General features: G+C 39.6%; 1 protein-coding gene across 3 annotated transcripts in view; it reads right to left on the reverse strand.

The window, feature by feature from the left end:
• Positions 1–5,840: 5,840 nt before the first annotated feature.
• Positions 5,841–17,041, reverse strand: part of LOC113955844 (glypican-5-like) — a 408,368-nt gene continuing 397,167 nt past the window's right edge. For all 3 annotated transcript variants that reach the window (XM_027661787.1, XM_027661786.1, XM_027661785.1), the window contains one exon: positions 5,841–12,011. In XM_027661787.1, the coding sequence (XP_027517588.1) occupies positions 11,812–12,011 (200 nt within the window). In that variant the 3' untranslated portion in view covers positions 5,841–11,811. The remainder of the gene's footprint in view (positions 12,012–17,041) is intronic.

Consider the following 17,041-nt stretch of genomic DNA (forward strand, 5'->3'; position numbering starts at 1 on the left):
CTGTCCATCTGGAAGACAAACCTAATTTCTGAGGCAGAACTGAGTGCTGAGTAATAGGAGGGCTGGAGAGAGCTCCCTGCTGACAGCATGGAAAAAAGGTAAAGGGAGAATGGCCCTATAAGTGTGTCCTACATCATTCTGAGGCCATCTTTTATTCCAATATTAGTAAAATAGTTTGGGGGATCTCAGTTTTGGACATAGCTGCTTACTGGGACAAAGCAGGTGGCACTGATAGCTGGATTTTTCATAAGTTTGAATCTTGATACTGTTCCATGTGCTGCCATGTCTTTTGGCAAGGATGAAGCACATTCCTAGGTTCTGTTTTGCCCAAGGATGAGTAATCAGGAGGCAGCAAGGAGCATCGAACAGGAGGAATCATATTCCTATTAGCTCATGTGCAAACATCAGTCTTGTGCTTTCGACTGTTCAGACAAAACAAGCTGCTGCTCTTAGTTACTTGCATATCTGTGGGTAAGAACATAACCCTGTGAGTAACATCATCTTGTGAGTAACATCAGTCACTACTTACCAGTGTATTTACCTCTAAGTATTCCTGTTCTCCCTGTAAGAAAAGGTCAGGGTAGTTACCACTGTATAGTGAGTTGGCACATGCTGACATTCTTGTGTTGATTTTTTTTTCAGATTTCACCCATGGGAAATATAATTTCTTCTTTGCAAGAAAAAAAAAAAATTAAGGCTCTGGGAGGTTAATGAACTACTTTGTTCACACTGTCCTAATAGATCACATGCCAGAGTAGGAGCCAAAACCATGAGTTCTGATCATGGTTCTGACATGCACCTCAATGTTAAGAGTACTGTTCCCTGAGGTTCATTTTCCCAGACAGACAATGAACTATGGGTCTCTTCATCTGAGGTTAATTGGAGTCTCTGCACCTTTCCTTAAATTAAAGAAATGCCCTGAGGAAATTGATGCACTACATGTGTCTCAAGAACTTTACATGAAATTTAAGGTGGAACGGAGAAAGGAAAGAAAAGTGCTAAGTGGTGACCTCATCAGAGAAACAGAGCAGTGCATACCAGGTGTGTGTGTTCCATGGATGCTTTCCAGGGCAAAGCAGAAACACTTCCACTCTCAGCAGTTTCTAATTCCTGAAGTATCTGAGAATATCCACATTTTAGATCCAGTAGGACTAGAATACTTTCTAGTTCTGCAGACCAAGTTAGTCAGTAATGAAAAATACTGATTTTGCAGTCAGAAAAGTCTGCTCACTTGTGGCTGAGAAAACAGAGGGCCATCACAAGTTTGTGCAATAGGATAAAGGAGCAGCCTCCTGCCCCAGCACTTGCCTGGATCAACAAATAATGGGTCATATGAAAAGAAAAGCCTTTTTTGAAAGGATAGCTCTGAAACAGAAGGGCTTGAGGCTTAATTCATCCCTTCTTGCTCCTGGGTAGAGGAAGGTCAGCATGAACTCTTCCCCCTGCCTTCATGACTCATGGTCTACCTGTGGAGAATCCATAACATTGTCTGCACGTACCTTAAAAAGGGGAATGGCTGCGTGATTTAGGACCCACTATGGACCATGGGGAAAAACATGGGGCCTTGTGGTTGACAGGGATGAGAGAGAACAATGCCTGTGGAACTACAGGAGCCAACCCTAAGGATTGAGTTTGCCATCTTCTCTGGAGGTTTTCAGGTTCTCTGGGTGTTTTCAGGTTCTCTCTCTTCTCTGGTTTTTTGTTTGTTTGTTTGTTTTCTTTTTTTTTTTTGATCAATGACTGCAGAGCCAAAATCCTTGAGTAAATACTGAGTAACCACTGTGAGTGAATAGGGCTCACACATCTGGTGTAATCTCCTCCTGCTTGCTCTGTCAAATTCCATCCATATGTCGTTTTCTTGAAAACATGCAAGATGGGAAAGTAGTAATCTGTGGTTGTAGGACATAAACCTGTAGGTGTAGGACATGGGTTTCCGTTGCTTTTAGAATTCCTTGTTTCTTCTAAAGTTAACTCTGAGCCTCCTTGGCCATAATAAATGCAAATAAAACCTGATTTTCTTACACAAGCAGGAGTATTTTCAGTTTGCTCTTTTAGGATAGTTATAGTTTATGTTGGGTCCTGGAGTCAATAATGACTTCACAGGCGTTCTTACCAAAAAAAGACATTTTATTTTCAGATGTAAAGCTGAAGTGTAGGAAGACTTCCCACACTAAAGTCACAGTGCCTCTCTCAGTATCATAAGGCAAGACATCATTCTGGTAAGTCAGCTGTACTTGGAGCTACACCATATTGGAATCCCTGGGACAAGCTAGGCTAAATCCACTAGTTTTTACTCAGGGTTTGGGTACAACAAATTCTAGACGTGTTTCAGAGCCAAACTGACATACTGCTTGTAATCAAAACCAACTAACCAACACCACTCACAAAAACCAAATGAGGAAAGATTTAGATTTCTGATGGGAGTACCACTGAATGGATCCTATACAGTTGCAAACACTTGTGCCACTTGGCTGCAGAAGGCCTGGTTGCTCAATGCAATTGAAGATCTTCAGTCAGAGATATGACCTCCAGCTAATAATGGACGTCCTTGGGGCATCTCATCAGATCTGATGTATTCTTTGTATTTTTGGAAAATATGTACTGGATCAGGTGAGAGGCAAAGCCTTTAAATAACCCTGCAAATCTGAGGCATCGAAGAAGCACTTTTAAAACATCTTTGGGAAAAGAAACAACATCCTTTGAAGTGGAGGCAGGTTGGATTTCAGAATGAAGCAGCTTTGCAGATTTATGCACCTGCTTAATTAGGGGATGAATGTGAAATCCTTAAACTTAAAAGGCTTTTATAAGGTAGCACTTCAGAGAACAAGCATTGCTTTAGCATCGACACAGAAGAGCTGTTGGCTATTATCTTTGGAGATGGGTCAAAACCGAATATATTAGCAAAAAGTACTCTCCATAGATGGTGAAATGAGCTGTATGCAATTCCCAGATCTCAAACAGGAAGTATTTTGAAAAAAAATCAAAGAAAGCTGGAATTACGGATGCTTTAGGAGGCAACGCTCAAACCATCATGCCAATAGAAAAAAAAATGAGTAAGGAAAAAGTAGGTAGGTAGACAGCAGGTACAGAATCATGTAAACATAATAAAAGAAGAATTTGTTCATTATACTACTGTGGTTCAGTGGTCTGTCCTATAATTTTCATTCAAACCATTTGGGAATACTATAAGAGTTGCTCCTAAATACCACCAAAACAAGAAATAAAAGAGAAAAAACAGTAAATGTCTTTCCCACCAACTTCTAAGCAGGAAAGAAACAGCTGTTTTGACAGAGCAGTGAAGAGAAGCTCATGAAAATTAGCTTCAAGAAATGCTTATAAGAGCAAAGGTCTCTCCTGAGTTAATTTAGATAGAGGCACAACCACAATAATCAGCATTTGACAAAAAAACACCCAAAGAAGAAAAACCACAAGGTTCTAACTAACAAGTGATGAGAATATTAAGTTAACATCAGGGAGTTTCCTTTTGCTAGTACAGTGGCCTATAAGAAGACAGAGAAGTACTGTGCTCCCAACCAAAATCAGGGGAGAGGCTTTTAATATGGCACAGTTATTGCAAGACCTTAGTCAATGGAGAACTTGAATCTCATTGTTTATGTAGGAATGGAAGTTCGGTGAAAAAGTCCTACCTGTTGAGGGCAGTGTGCTGGCCTTTACCCAGGAGACTGCTACAAGCATTGCATCTCTTCAGTGATATTAAGAGCTCCCAGGAGAGCAGATAGGCACTGTACATCTCACTGTGTTTATTACAAGAAAGAAAAGGAGAGCAAGAAAGTAATGACCAAAATATTACAAGTTCCTCAGCAGTTCTCAAAGTCTGCACTCTTTATTCAAAGCATCATCTGACCAGATTAAAATTTCATAGGCTTTGTAACTTACATCACAGATGATGGAAAACATTCAGAAAAAAAAGAAAAATTTTAACAGATGACAATAATCAATTTTCTGCTGTGGATTACTTGTTTTTATTCCCAATCACAGTTCACTGTCTTTTACAAAACAGGCTGTTTAGCTTTTCAGTGTAGCCTTGTTCTTCTTCTAAGACATTGTTTTCAGACTGTTTTTTTAAACTGCCTTTATTGTATCCAATGCTGAAAACAAACTGAAGAAAATTGACAAATTTATTCAATAAAAATATAAGCAGATATACGGCAAATAAAGGACGTGCTTGGGAAATAGAACTATGTGTTAGAGCTTGTGTACAGCTTAGGGCAAAACCAATCTATTTTGCAACTTAAAATACCCAAGATGCAACTAATGTAAGATACAAATGGAGCAGCCTATTATTTCCTGTAAAATAAAATGAACTAAAACAGACTAGGAGGTCATAAACTAGTTATTTAAAAAGCTAAATGGCAAAGCAGATCTTTTACTAGAATTTCTATCCCAGTGCACTGTAAACATTCATACTGTATTTGTTCTGATACCAAAGTACAGTAAGAAGTTGTTTTATGCAAGGTTAAGTATACTACCTTCCATTTTTATTCTAATATGGCTCCATATTGGAGTGTTTTGGGAGTAGGTTTCAACTCTATTGTTCATACCTAATGCAAAAGCTCAAATACGTGAATTAAATGCACTTTCTCATTTTTCAATGAGACCCCCACCGAATGTCTTACTGCTTTCTTCACTGCTTTGGGCACTTGTGAACAACTTTTGCATATAAATGATTTGTCATCTGTGAACTACAAACTGTAGCTTTCTCAAGTCCCCAAAAAGAGCTAAGGAGTAGACATACTCTTTCATAACAAGCAGGCAAACTCTGACATAGGCACCAAAACCAACCCCGCTCAGGGGATTCTGTGTCTTTGTGAGGCCCAACATCCCCCTTTGGTTTCCTTCCAAGTTGGATATTTAGCATAATATAAAATAGTTTGTTTCTGCTCAGGAGGAAATTTTATTTCTTCTCTATAGAATATCAGGCTACAGTAACTCACAAATTGTCCTTTTGCTAATCTGGAAACTCACAGGTAATTTGACCTGGAACTGAACCCAAAGATACACAGGCTCTGAGGTAGAACACAGCTGCTTGCTCTGTAAGCTCCTCTAAAAACATCAAAGCCACCATCAGTCCTCTCAACTGAGTCTCTCTTAGTTTTTGAGGCCAGTTTAAGACCTGGATTCTATATCTTATCATGAAGCAGAAAAATCAGACTTGATCTGCCTCAAGACCTGATCTGTATCAGCAAACCTCCTCTAAGAAAGAATTTCTACCCTAGGAGATACTCGCAGAATGAACATCTCCTTGTAGTCCCTGTTACAAGGTGTGGAACCAGCTGCTTCTGGATAAGGGCCTTGCTGTGCCTTTGGAAAGGGAAACTGCCAGAAGACTTAAGGCATCCCATGTGTCACAGGTTTGCTTTTCAGGTGTGACAATACCACCCGATCAGTGGCCGGGGCAATGTAAAACTGCAAGGAAAATTTTGTAATCACTGCAGATACACTTGATTTTTCTGCATCTGGAAAAAGATGGGCAGAAATTTGCATTCTTGGGCTAGATAATATGCTGTGGTAAATGTTCCTCATTGAGCTGAAAACGAAGGAGCTAACACTGATTCACAGGAGCTGAGGATCTGCTGCAACATTTCATACCCTAAGAAAAGTCTCTTATTTTGATTTCCCAATCTAATATGTGTGGAGGTTGTAAATATTTTATATTGTTTGAGAGTTTTTTATTATTTGTTTTTTATTATTGTTTGAGAGTTTTTTCAGTTCTCCTTTTTAGAAAGATCAAGTCATCTTCCTCAGTATTCTGTGCATTTAAATAGAAAATTACCACTTACTTAGGAGCTTGCTTACAGATTCACCTACAGAAACTTACAGATTGAAGCAATCTGGTTTAATTTCCACAAGTTTAATACAGCACCCTCAACATTCCAGCACAGCAATACTTCTGATAACCTGATTAGTAAAACTGTATATGCATTTATAGAAATGTGAAAGTTACACTAAGATCTATATTCTTGAAGTCTCATTGCTTTCCTTTCTCATTACTGAATAAAACAGGCTACAAATCTGGGATATTGTACTTAATTATGGGAAAGAAGTATCAGACTACTTTTATTTTAACTGTATTAAAAATGGCAGTAACTACTCTAGGTGCAATAGCCTAAAAGCCTAGCTTAGCTCATAAACCCAGAAGACGTATGAAAACACACTTCCCCTGAAAAGGAATTTTTACAACTGTGTATTTACAAGGAGTTCGCAAAACTAGCAATGCATTCTTTTTTCAGATGAAGTGTCCATAGCCTGTAGAATAATTCAAACAGGTGCTAATTAGGTGTACAGAAAGGCCACTGAGAATAATTTATATGTCCCCCTGCAACAGAAAAAAACCCTGAATAAATGTTAATTGCTTATATTATGCAACGAATTATTTTAAGATGGCACTAAATTAGCTGCAAATATAATTACAAAGTACTGGGTAATTTACTAAAGATTAATTGAAATGATTAAGTGCAAACGGTATAATTTTGCAAGGTAGTATTAATATTTTGTGCACAGAAAAAAAAAAGACCAATGTGGTTGTTAGAGGGTATTTAATGAAGTAATTCATGCACATCATGAAAGCATGAGTGGCCTCTCTTTGATGTGCCCTTCTCTCAAAGGGGTATGACATGATTTCTATGGGGGGAAATCCATCTAGTGTTGATAATGAGAATTACCAATTTTTAAATGCAGGATCCTTTTCTGAGTTTATTCTCTATTTATTACAATCTCTTGGCTAGTATTTATTTTTTGGTGGCTTAATATTTAATACAATTTAATTGTAGTTATCTAGAGAGTGACAGTGGAAACAAGAAGAGAATTCGGTACTGGGAATAATTGTAGACTTCTGAGGAAATGGGAAGAAGACCTTCTTGTGTTCTTTTTGACTAGCACATGTCTGAGCAATAATGACATTGACTCTAAGATGTTTCAGTTTTCATTAACACAAAGGCCATATGCCATTGCAAGAAGCACTAGAGCAGTGAAATGCTATAAAATGAAAATAAATGCCCCAGATGTTTGGCCAGTCGTAACACTAAGCACTTACGGTGCTGTGATGCTCAATGTGCAGGACTCAACTTCTACAGAGTTGAGTCTAGCCACGTCCAGAGACATGGGGAAAACATCTCTATCAATTAATTCCCACTTGAAAAAAAATGGGTAGAGTACTTATTGATTTTCAATAAAAGGTTGAAATCCCACTGACACCATGCGAGTTAGGAAATTTCAACTGTAATTTCAGCTTAAACCTCAAATTTTGTTTAATGTGAAGAGTCCATTTCAGGAACATAGGAACTTTCTGGATTTTTGTCCTACTCAGTATCTTACTTCAATATGTGTTTCATCCCCTTTCACTTGAACACATCTTGCTTAACACTAATAGTGTGCAATACTGAATAAGAATAGCTCAGCAAATCTGGGCAAAAAGGTTCAATTAACATTAAAATCAAGTCTGTGCACAACATCCATTAGGACAATATTGAGAAGACTCATACAGAATTAGGGAGTCAAATTTAAAATTATGATACACGTTGCAGTCTTGGTATCAAAAGAAAATAGGGATACATTAAATACAGATCTGATTTAAGAGATCAGAAAGATGTGAATCTCACAGGCAGATTCCCATACACAGAGCCTCTGAAGCCAATGCAGCTGGACAGTATTACTTGTGTTGCCCTTATCAAGCTCTGACAGACATTTGCACCTCAAAAGGCTCATTACTGCAAGATCAGAATCACAGTTCCTCATGCAATGACAAAGTACCTGGGGCGCCAGAAAACAGGGCATAACACTGGCAGTGTGCAAGGCAGAAAAAAATGCAAGGTTGAAAAGGAGAGGCCAGACTGTGTAAAGCATCTAAATTGCAAAATCCAGTCCAGTTCCTAGCAGGTGTCTGTGGAGTTGCCTGAAAGTGCAAGCTCTAGATTCTGTGTTGCTCTTTGCCTGGCCAGTCTCCATGAGCTGATTTGGAGAGGTGTAAAAGCCACTTGAAATCAGCTGAGAACACCTGTCTCAGGGCCTCCGAGAAGGCAGCTGGACGTGGCCATGCACTGGCCCCTGCAGCCACCCACATCTCTGACCACCCAGATTCACTCTTCCCTCACACTTCCACAGCCAGGAAGGGGACTAGTGACACACAGACCTTCTGAACCTCTTACAGGAACCTGGTGTAACACAGAGCCCCAGGAGCAGTGAAACACTAAGAACTGACACTACAACAGTTTCGTCTGATCTGGTAAGAAGCCTCCACCGCTACCAACAGAAAATTGCAGATTGATTTTACTCACAAATGTATGACAGCAGTTACCGTCCAATGCCGGCATTCACAAATGTGGGCACAGCAAAATATTAAAAGGAAGCCATAGCAAAACAATAAACAATCAAAAATACAACTCATAACTGTTAGGCAAGGCTACAGCAATGCTCTTAGACTGGTACCTTCTTTTACGCTGAGATGACATAAACAAGTTGAAAAATATTTTGAATTTCAACCTTTGTAATTGCATCATAATTACAGTGTTCTGGATAACAAAATAAGGTTTTGTAAACCAAGTATCTTATTCATCTGAAAAGGAATACGTCCTTTATCTGACACGGACAGTTGGTTTTGCCTTTCCTGGTATAGATGCCTTGTTTGATGGAAAACATTCATTTTAAATATGTAAATGCAACTGATCCTGGGGAAAAAAAATTACCATTTCTACAATTAGTAGAAATACACTGCATTGCCCTTAAAAACTGCACCATTTTTGATACAAATTATGAACATATTTCATGCTGGTTTGACCAGTACTCTTCTTACAATGTAAAATGTATTAATGTGAAATGTATTAATTGATGTGGAGTCCTCTTTCCTCATTCTGCAACATTTTGTGTCTATTAAAACATTGGTTGAGTCCAAAGAAACGAGTTGATTCTCTCTCATCCCAAGGTATGAACCTGTTCTGTTTTGTTACAGAAACTTTAAAAGGGCTCTCTTGTTTAGCTTGAGGTGAGCGCTACATCACACAAATACTTGCCAGCCAACCTCCAAATTCAAACACTTGATTTTTCAGAGGTTTCTGGTTGGCAAGATTATGACATTTAGCAGCAACAAATGGGTTGTGTTATTCCATCCATTACTCCTGAAGGGTTTCTGCAGCTCCCTCTGCTGCAGATGAACATGAGTGGGATCACCACTCAAAATCTTTCACAGAACACACCTCAGAAAGACACTTAACTCTGGGTATTCAAGTTCCCTCTCTGAAGGTGAGAAAAACTGAAAACTCTAAGCTGCACAGCTGAAATCTGGCAGGATCAGAGCCCAGCCCTGAAACCTCTGTCCATAGGAATTCTGACAGTGTGCAAATGTGGGTGCACCTGCTTGAATGGTGACTGAGCATCTCAAGTGTGAGAAAACTAAATTAGGAGTCAGGTTCACAAGCATCAGACATGAATTGCTCCAGTGAAACCACAGTGGTTGGTGTTACCCCAGGAGCAGGTGGTGTCAGCACCTGAAGAACATCTCTGTGTGTACACAGGGCAGCCTCTCCACCAATAGCCATCACAACACACTCTTTAGGACTGCAAGGCATTACAGAGTTCTGTCACTGTACAAATGACACAACTTGCACACCTCCTCAGGTACCATAGCACTTTTCCAAAGGGTACTGAAAACGAATACAAGAAGCAGCATATTTAATTATGGTTCCATGGACTGGTGCAGCTCACAAACTCTGGAAAACACAGGACAGCCATTTCATTACTTTTGGGAAAACTGATTTTCACTGATCTGACTGGGAAGCCCTGATTAGAGATAGTAATATCCTTATCATTTTGAAAAATCAGAATTAAAATACAAAATACTTCATGTTAATGCAAGTACCTTTTCCATTTTATCTACTTGTTTCAACATTAAAATGCAATTATCTTTTAGAAAACTGAGCTGCTGCCGCTTTAGAGAAGCTGCCTTCGCAGCTGGGTGTGTCCATGGTTCTGATCATACCTTTACATCGGCAAATATGATCTAAGAGCCCAAATTAGAAATTGGACTCAAGCCCCACCTTTGCAAATGTAACTAGACAAGTTTACTAATACTGTCTGAAAACAAAGTGTAGTGAGCCTTTGTTCATCTATTCTATTCTTATTCTGAATTATCGCCACTTTGTAATAACATCCAGCAGCAGCACTGGCACACGGCATCTTCTTTAAGTCAGGCTTTTATAATCAAAGTTGTCAATAAAAAGCCTGAAGCTGGTTAGTAAGATACAGGGTTCTTCTTTTGAGTAATGTCAGTGACTGTGTAACTCCAAGTATCAAAGAGATGTTTTACAAAAAAACAAAGGCAAGTGTTTTACATCAAATCTTACAAAACTGTACATAATAATAGTCTGCAACATGAAAATGGCCATTAAACTGTTGTAATAGTTATGAAATGTAGTAAGTGTAACAATTAGAATGTTTCATATATTTATCATATTAATCACTGTATTCAACAGTTGTGTTTGTATACATATATTCAATGGCACTGTAAACACTTGTTGGAAAACACACATTAACTCTTAACCCATTAGAAGTTATTATAGTACTTTTTCATCCAAAAACTTAAAACACATCAATGTATCATTGATTAAAAAACAAAGCCTTGTAATATAATAATGCACATTTGACATTTTCTAAGGTAGCAATCAAGATGAGGCAAAACAGAGAATGTTCTAGATTTCAGTGTGTTTTACATTTACACCTAACGTGATACAAAATTTTAAACATTAAATGTAATTAAATAATACACAGTTTATAAAATAGTTGATTTCAGGGACCCATACTGCACAAAATCTAGTTAGAGTCTAATGGGAGTTCCCAATAATTTATATCGCTGGGATCTTTATGGAAAACTTGAGTTGGTATGTAACATCATATAGGCAAAGTAAGTTTGAACTGAATTATTTTTTTTTTCCTCTGTACAGAGCTGCATTCAAGTGGATAAAACATTATTATGTTTATTTATGTTTCCCTTTGCTGGACATTCGTCCAATAAGCCTTGAACATATGCTTAAGCATTTGTTAATGACATTTTGTGGGGCAGGGAAACTCCCTATCTATATCCCTCAGTAAACAAAGTGGTTCTATTTTTTTCCATAATTAAGGCAACTATACTGATATATTAGACACACCATACACTTTTATGTTGCTTCCTACAATCTAAATAGTAAGAGTGAAAAGAAGTTTCAAACATGCTTTGAACTTCTTGATCACTCAGGAATTTCATCACGCTGGTAGAGAGTACTTCACCTGCTCTAGTGGGAGATGTTGCTGCTCATAGCAGGGGCACTGGGACTAGATGATCTTTAAGGTCCATTCCAACCCCTTAACATTCTATGAACTGTAGACACAGCTTGTTAGCTGTTCACTGAAAACATAAAGTATGGATTGGCTTGAATTTGAAGACTGACCATTCATATAACTTATCAGAAAAATTAAACAAACAAAACCAGCCAGTCAAATTCTTGCAAATGAAATCGATAAAAGCAGTAACACGCCCATACATAGTTTCTGTGTTTTCCATTACTTCTACCCCATAACTTAAGCTACTCAGATCCTTGTCACCATCCCCTCTGTATCTTGGGTGGGCTTTGCCAAAGGCTATCTCCAGATATTGTAAGTGATGACACTTGGTATCTGCCAACTCCAGCACAGCATTTCATATTTATTCTAACACACCACATAAACTAGAGAGCCATTTAGTTTTGTTTTCTGTTGGGTAAGACTGCAGGTATAAATGACAGAGAACAGAAGCAGTAGCACAGTGGCTGCAAGGCAACACAGCTACAGCAGACAATGCCACAGAACTGCCAGTGCTGCTAAAACAAGGGAGGGGCTCAGGGCTGGGCTGCTCCCACTTCCATTTACACTGTGTTTGGAGGATGATTTGACAGTGCTTCTGGTGGTTGTGGTGTCAATCTTTTTCACAGTTGGTTTTGGTTCGTTTCTGTTCTCTGGATGGGTTTTCTTGTCCTTGAGTATATCTGAAAACACAAAAGTAAATGTAAGATTAATCACAAATCTTTTAAACAGGGGTTTTAAGTTCTGTTGCTGGAACGTGTTGTATACTCACTCTGAACAACTGAAATGTGTATAGCAAGTGATGGGGCACTTGCACTAATGTTGCATTTGGACCCAGTGTGGCTCCTCTGTCCTCAGCACCCACCGCTCTGCTCAGCAAGTCTTCTCTGACTGCCTGGCTCTACTTGGCTACTCACAGACACTGCCTAAGCAGAATAACAGGTATTCTGCATTGCAGTGGCTGCTCTCAGAGCCTGACCTTCTCTCACGAAAAATACCTTCGGTTTCACCTGGGATGGGAAGTGTCTCATGCTTTAAAACACCATGTTACAACTGAGTGGTTTAGTAACAGATCCCAGTGAAGCAACTGCCAAGCTGGTGAGATGGTGCCAGAGGAGACTGGAAAGTATATGGACTTAATAGAATCATAGAAAGGATTGGGTTGGAAGGGACCTTAAAGATCTTCTAGTTCCAACCCCCTGCCACGGGCAGAGGTGCCAACTGCTATCCCAGGTTGCTCTGAGCCCCACCCAACATTGCCTTGGAACACTTCCAGGGATGGGGCAGCCACAGCTTCTCTGGGCAACCTATTAGGGTGCCTCAGCACCCTCTGAGTAAAGAACATCCTCCTAGGATCTAAACTAATCTTTCCTCTTTTTGTTTCAAATCATGCCCGTGTAAAGAGTTGTTCCCCCTCCTTTTTGTAAGTCCCCTTCCAGATGCATTTTGGGGCAATTCCACCCATTTTTATATAAAGGACTGGATTCAGAAGAAAGTAGGAGTAGTTCTTTATTGTAAAAACATGGATTTTTTTTTTTTAATGACAAAAGGATTAGTCTCCAGTTATCTAAACATTCCCAAGATATTTGCAAGTATTACTGAGATCATATTGCCCTTGAACCCTCTCACTGGCATTGTGGAGAATGAAAAAAACCCACTATATCATCTGCTGAAGGGATGACAATTTTACAGTCAGTCTGTAAAAACACACCTGAGTTTTTGGCAAAAAACAAATGCCTACCTGGAAGAATTTATAATTAACAATAAACGTTCAAGTCCAAGCTTAAAGAATTTCTGATACTAATGAAAGCAGTGCACATACACAAGAAAGCAAAAGGCATAGATTTGTAATGCAGATGAAAAAACAGTCCAATCTTAAAATAAAAACTCTGAATCACAGAAGCAAGTTCCTGGCAGAAATTGGAAAGATGGAAAGTACTCCAGAAATGTAAATGCAATCTGAGATCATTGTCTGCATGTCACTAGTTCTGAACAACCATCAATAAATTCACTTGGTAATAAAAATGAGCTATTGTATTGGGAAAGCACACATTGTTCTTCCGCCAGAATAAATTGCAAAAGAAATGCAATGGATTCCTCCATTTTATCATAATATCAACATTAATCCCAGAGGAATGTGTGATTCCTAGACCTCACTCAAGAGGGACTGCAGGGAAGGGACACTGGCTGGCAAGGGATACAGTGGAAAAAGAGTAGCCTGACAGTGCACTCCAAATTCCTTATGGCAAAATGTGTCTCTAGCTCCTCTTTGATTCCAACCTGCAATGGAGCTAACAGAAAGGAGGGGGAGAAAAAGCATGCTCCAAATGTTTAGAAAATATCAGTATTCTGAGGACATTTAAAGAAAAATGGACAACCTTCAGACTGTCATTAAAGTAAATTAAGAATAAATCATGGAAATAGGTGTGTTCTGACACTGCCCAGAGTCCTTTCCATCACTGTCATTCTCCTTTGCAACTGCAGTAAAGGTGCTATTTCTCTGCTGCCTCTTCTATCATCCTAGCCTGCTGACTTCAGCTCTCTAGGGCCAGCTGATTAAATTAAGACCTCACTCAGGTAAATCTATTCCCCTCCTTGGGCTGGCCATATCCAGCATTGTAACTTGATTGGCATCTATAAATTGGGTAGACTGAAATGTATTAATTCATTTATTTTCTTACTATTGACTTAACAAAAAATCTAAGGTAAGATTTAATGCTATCAGAGAGGCTGTTGGTTTTTAAAAGCTTTCCTCTCAGTGACTGCTTAATGCACTGCCTAACAAGTGTTAAATAATACATTAGAAAACTCTGCCTTTATCTTTTCCAGGGAAAGGACCGCATTCTGAATTCTCTCTCTGTCTTCACAGCAAAGTATCTTCCGATGCTATTCATGGCCAATTTTCATCGGGCATCTAATTGTGCAAACCTGGAATTTTATTTAAAATGTTCTGTTTTCTCCTTTCTTAAAACTAAATAAAAATAGCCCAACTTCTAGTCAAAATCTTTTTCAATCCTATATTTATTTTTTAAGGCCCAAATTTTAGCAGTGTAAAGAATTCATGTTTTATTCCAGTTTCCTCAGAGTTCCTGTTGCTTACTCACTCCAGGATTTTGGCTGAGAAACTCTGAGTTAAATGAGTTTTTCCCCTTAAATCTTTTTCTGAGTCAGATATAGGTAAAGTTCAGTCTACTGCTGACATTCAGAAGGCAAAAAATAGTGATCATGCTGGGAAAAAATAAAGTGTCAGTGTGACGACTAGCACAGAAATGAAACTCCAGTCTCAACAAAGCGAACCCCAGATGTTCAGCACTCATGAATGCAGCCCACAGAGTATGACTTCATAAAAACAACCAACCAAATCCCACAGCTTTGATCTGTTCTAGTATTTACTTTCTGCATTTTAAAGGCTTTATGGTTCCCAATTAGAAGCTTTCTCCATTGCTAGAAACTTCCTTTCACCATCAGTCCCTCTCTCCTTCCCAGAAATGGAGTGGTTAAAATCTCTGAAGGTGCCAGCTAACCTCAGGCTGACACATGTGATGGCCTTTTGGATGCTGGCAGATGAATATTATTCTATGCTGTTTATTTATCACTGCAATGTGATGGTGACACAGCCACTGCAGTAGCTACTGTGCTGTTCCTCATCCAGGCTCCCAGTGCGAATATTCAAATCCTGCCAAAAAGGATACTTAGTGAAGGCAGCTGACTGCCAAAGCAGCCTTTTGGGACTCTTGCTGAGGACAAGGTCTGTTGAGTCAGAGTTCCTCCTGGCCCCGTGATTACTCTGAGCACAGGGAACAACAGCTCAGCTAGTCCAGGGGATTGAGTCCACTTCCTCAGCTGAACTTTCATCCGTGTTAACTGCTGTTAAACTAATATCTTGACGGTATAAACAAAGCACATAATGAAAATTACTTGACCCCGCTCTTCAGAGCATTCAGGATTATCTTCACCTCAAAGATCTAACCACAGATTGCTACCCAGTAATGCATGTGCTGTTCTGATGGCACTGAACTACTCATAAATACTTACACGGATCAATACCGTTCCTCAGAGAGACCAGCTTAGGATGAAAGGGAGATCAAAACTGTCACTCTCATCTAATTTAGGAACAGGAAACCTCCCCTATAGTGAGGGCTGAGCATGCCTTTCAAATGCGTTTGGTGAGTCATACGTTAAAGCACACCTTAATCTTCGCCAGTAATGTTACAGGGGCGAAACAACATGATTATTTTTTAGATTATTACCAGGTTATCTGACACAAGTTCAAGTCATATTGACACCCCAACTGTTAGCTCCCCCCTCCTAGGCCAAATGATTTGCAGTTTGCTACTGCTGGGAATTATCAAATATGTAACTATTTCTTGGTGTACTTGCATACTGTTGCTCTCTAAGGAACAATATCAGCAAGGTCTGTTTTAAACTATTTATGTTTCCGATGGTCCTGCCAAGGGATGACCAAACCTCTTTCCATTGTTGTCCTTCTCTTGATCTGACTTGAGTTCAGCCCTTTCTCTGCGACTGTAAACAATCAGTGTGAGGGAGCCTTTCCCTGCAAAGATCTGCCAGTGCCACTGGACCCTCCTCATCTCCTGAGACATGCCCAGACATGTCCATTGAGATGAAGCATAAATGCAAAGACTCCCTGCTGCAGACAGAGAAAGTACTTGTGGAGCAAAGGAAAAGAGCAAGAAGGGAAGGGCAGGTGAATTGGCTGATCTCCCACCGAGGAAGTAGGATCAGTTTTGGAGAAACCTGTGTTTGAGCTGTCCCAGCACCCTTAAGATTCAGCCCTTTTTGCCCTCCCCGTCACACCGAGCAGAGGGTCTCTGGCAGACCCTACTTTGTAGAGCAGGGCCAAGGCACCAGTGCCTGGGGAAGAACCTGCTGGGGCCCCAGTACTTGCTCCTCCACCACTGCCATTGTCACTGACCAACAGCTGTGCTGCCTGCATCCATCTAAGGCTACAGACCTTCTTACCAGACAAGTGTACAGCCCCTGGCAGGGGATGCTGAATAAAAACAAACCAGAGAGGTCTGCCAGACTAGTCTTGTAAATGTTAATTACAGCAGGCTGGTTTCTAATGGAGTGGCGCACTGACAGCAGCAAATCCATGCTCATCAATCCACCATGCCCATATCAAAGAGGGGATTCTGAACACGTTTCCATCAGTTTTACACCATGAACTTCTAGGGAGAACTTCCAACCCAGCTATTTGGGGAGACAAAAGAAGGGGAGATTGTTTATTTCTGCTTTTCCACATTAATTACATCAAGTCAGGCCTGTCTATTTCTTCCTAGATTTTCATGCAAACACCGTGCTTTGAAAAGACATAATGTCAGCATCTACGATAGCAAATTAATGCCTTGGTCTTGAATGCCTAATCATGGTTGTAATGATACTCATAATGCAGGTTTAAAGTGAACTGGTCAGCACCTGCAGTTCTCTCCACACTGGAACTCAGTTGCTTGATAAATTTCCCTTCGATCACAGGCTTGGGTTTGGCTGACAGCTTCATAAGAAAATTAAAGCTAGGTGCAACTTGGTGGAACAGGCTCTTAAATTACAGTAGATGCTGCAGTGTTATTATTAGCTTTTTATCACCTCTGGTAGCAAAAGCTGAAATTACTTTTACATATTCAAAGGAAGAAGCTCTGAAACAAAACAAAGCTGTCGCCATAAAACGTACCAACAATTTCCAAATAATCCA

The sequence above is a fragment of the Corapipo altera genome, unplaced genomic scaffold (genome assembly GCF_003945725.1).
Source record: "Corapipo altera isolate COAL_440 unplaced genomic scaffold, ASM394572v1 175, whole genome shotgun sequence".
Classification (NCBI taxonomy): domain Eukaryota; kingdom Metazoa; phylum Chordata; class Aves; order Passeriformes; family Pipridae; genus Corapipo; species Corapipo altera.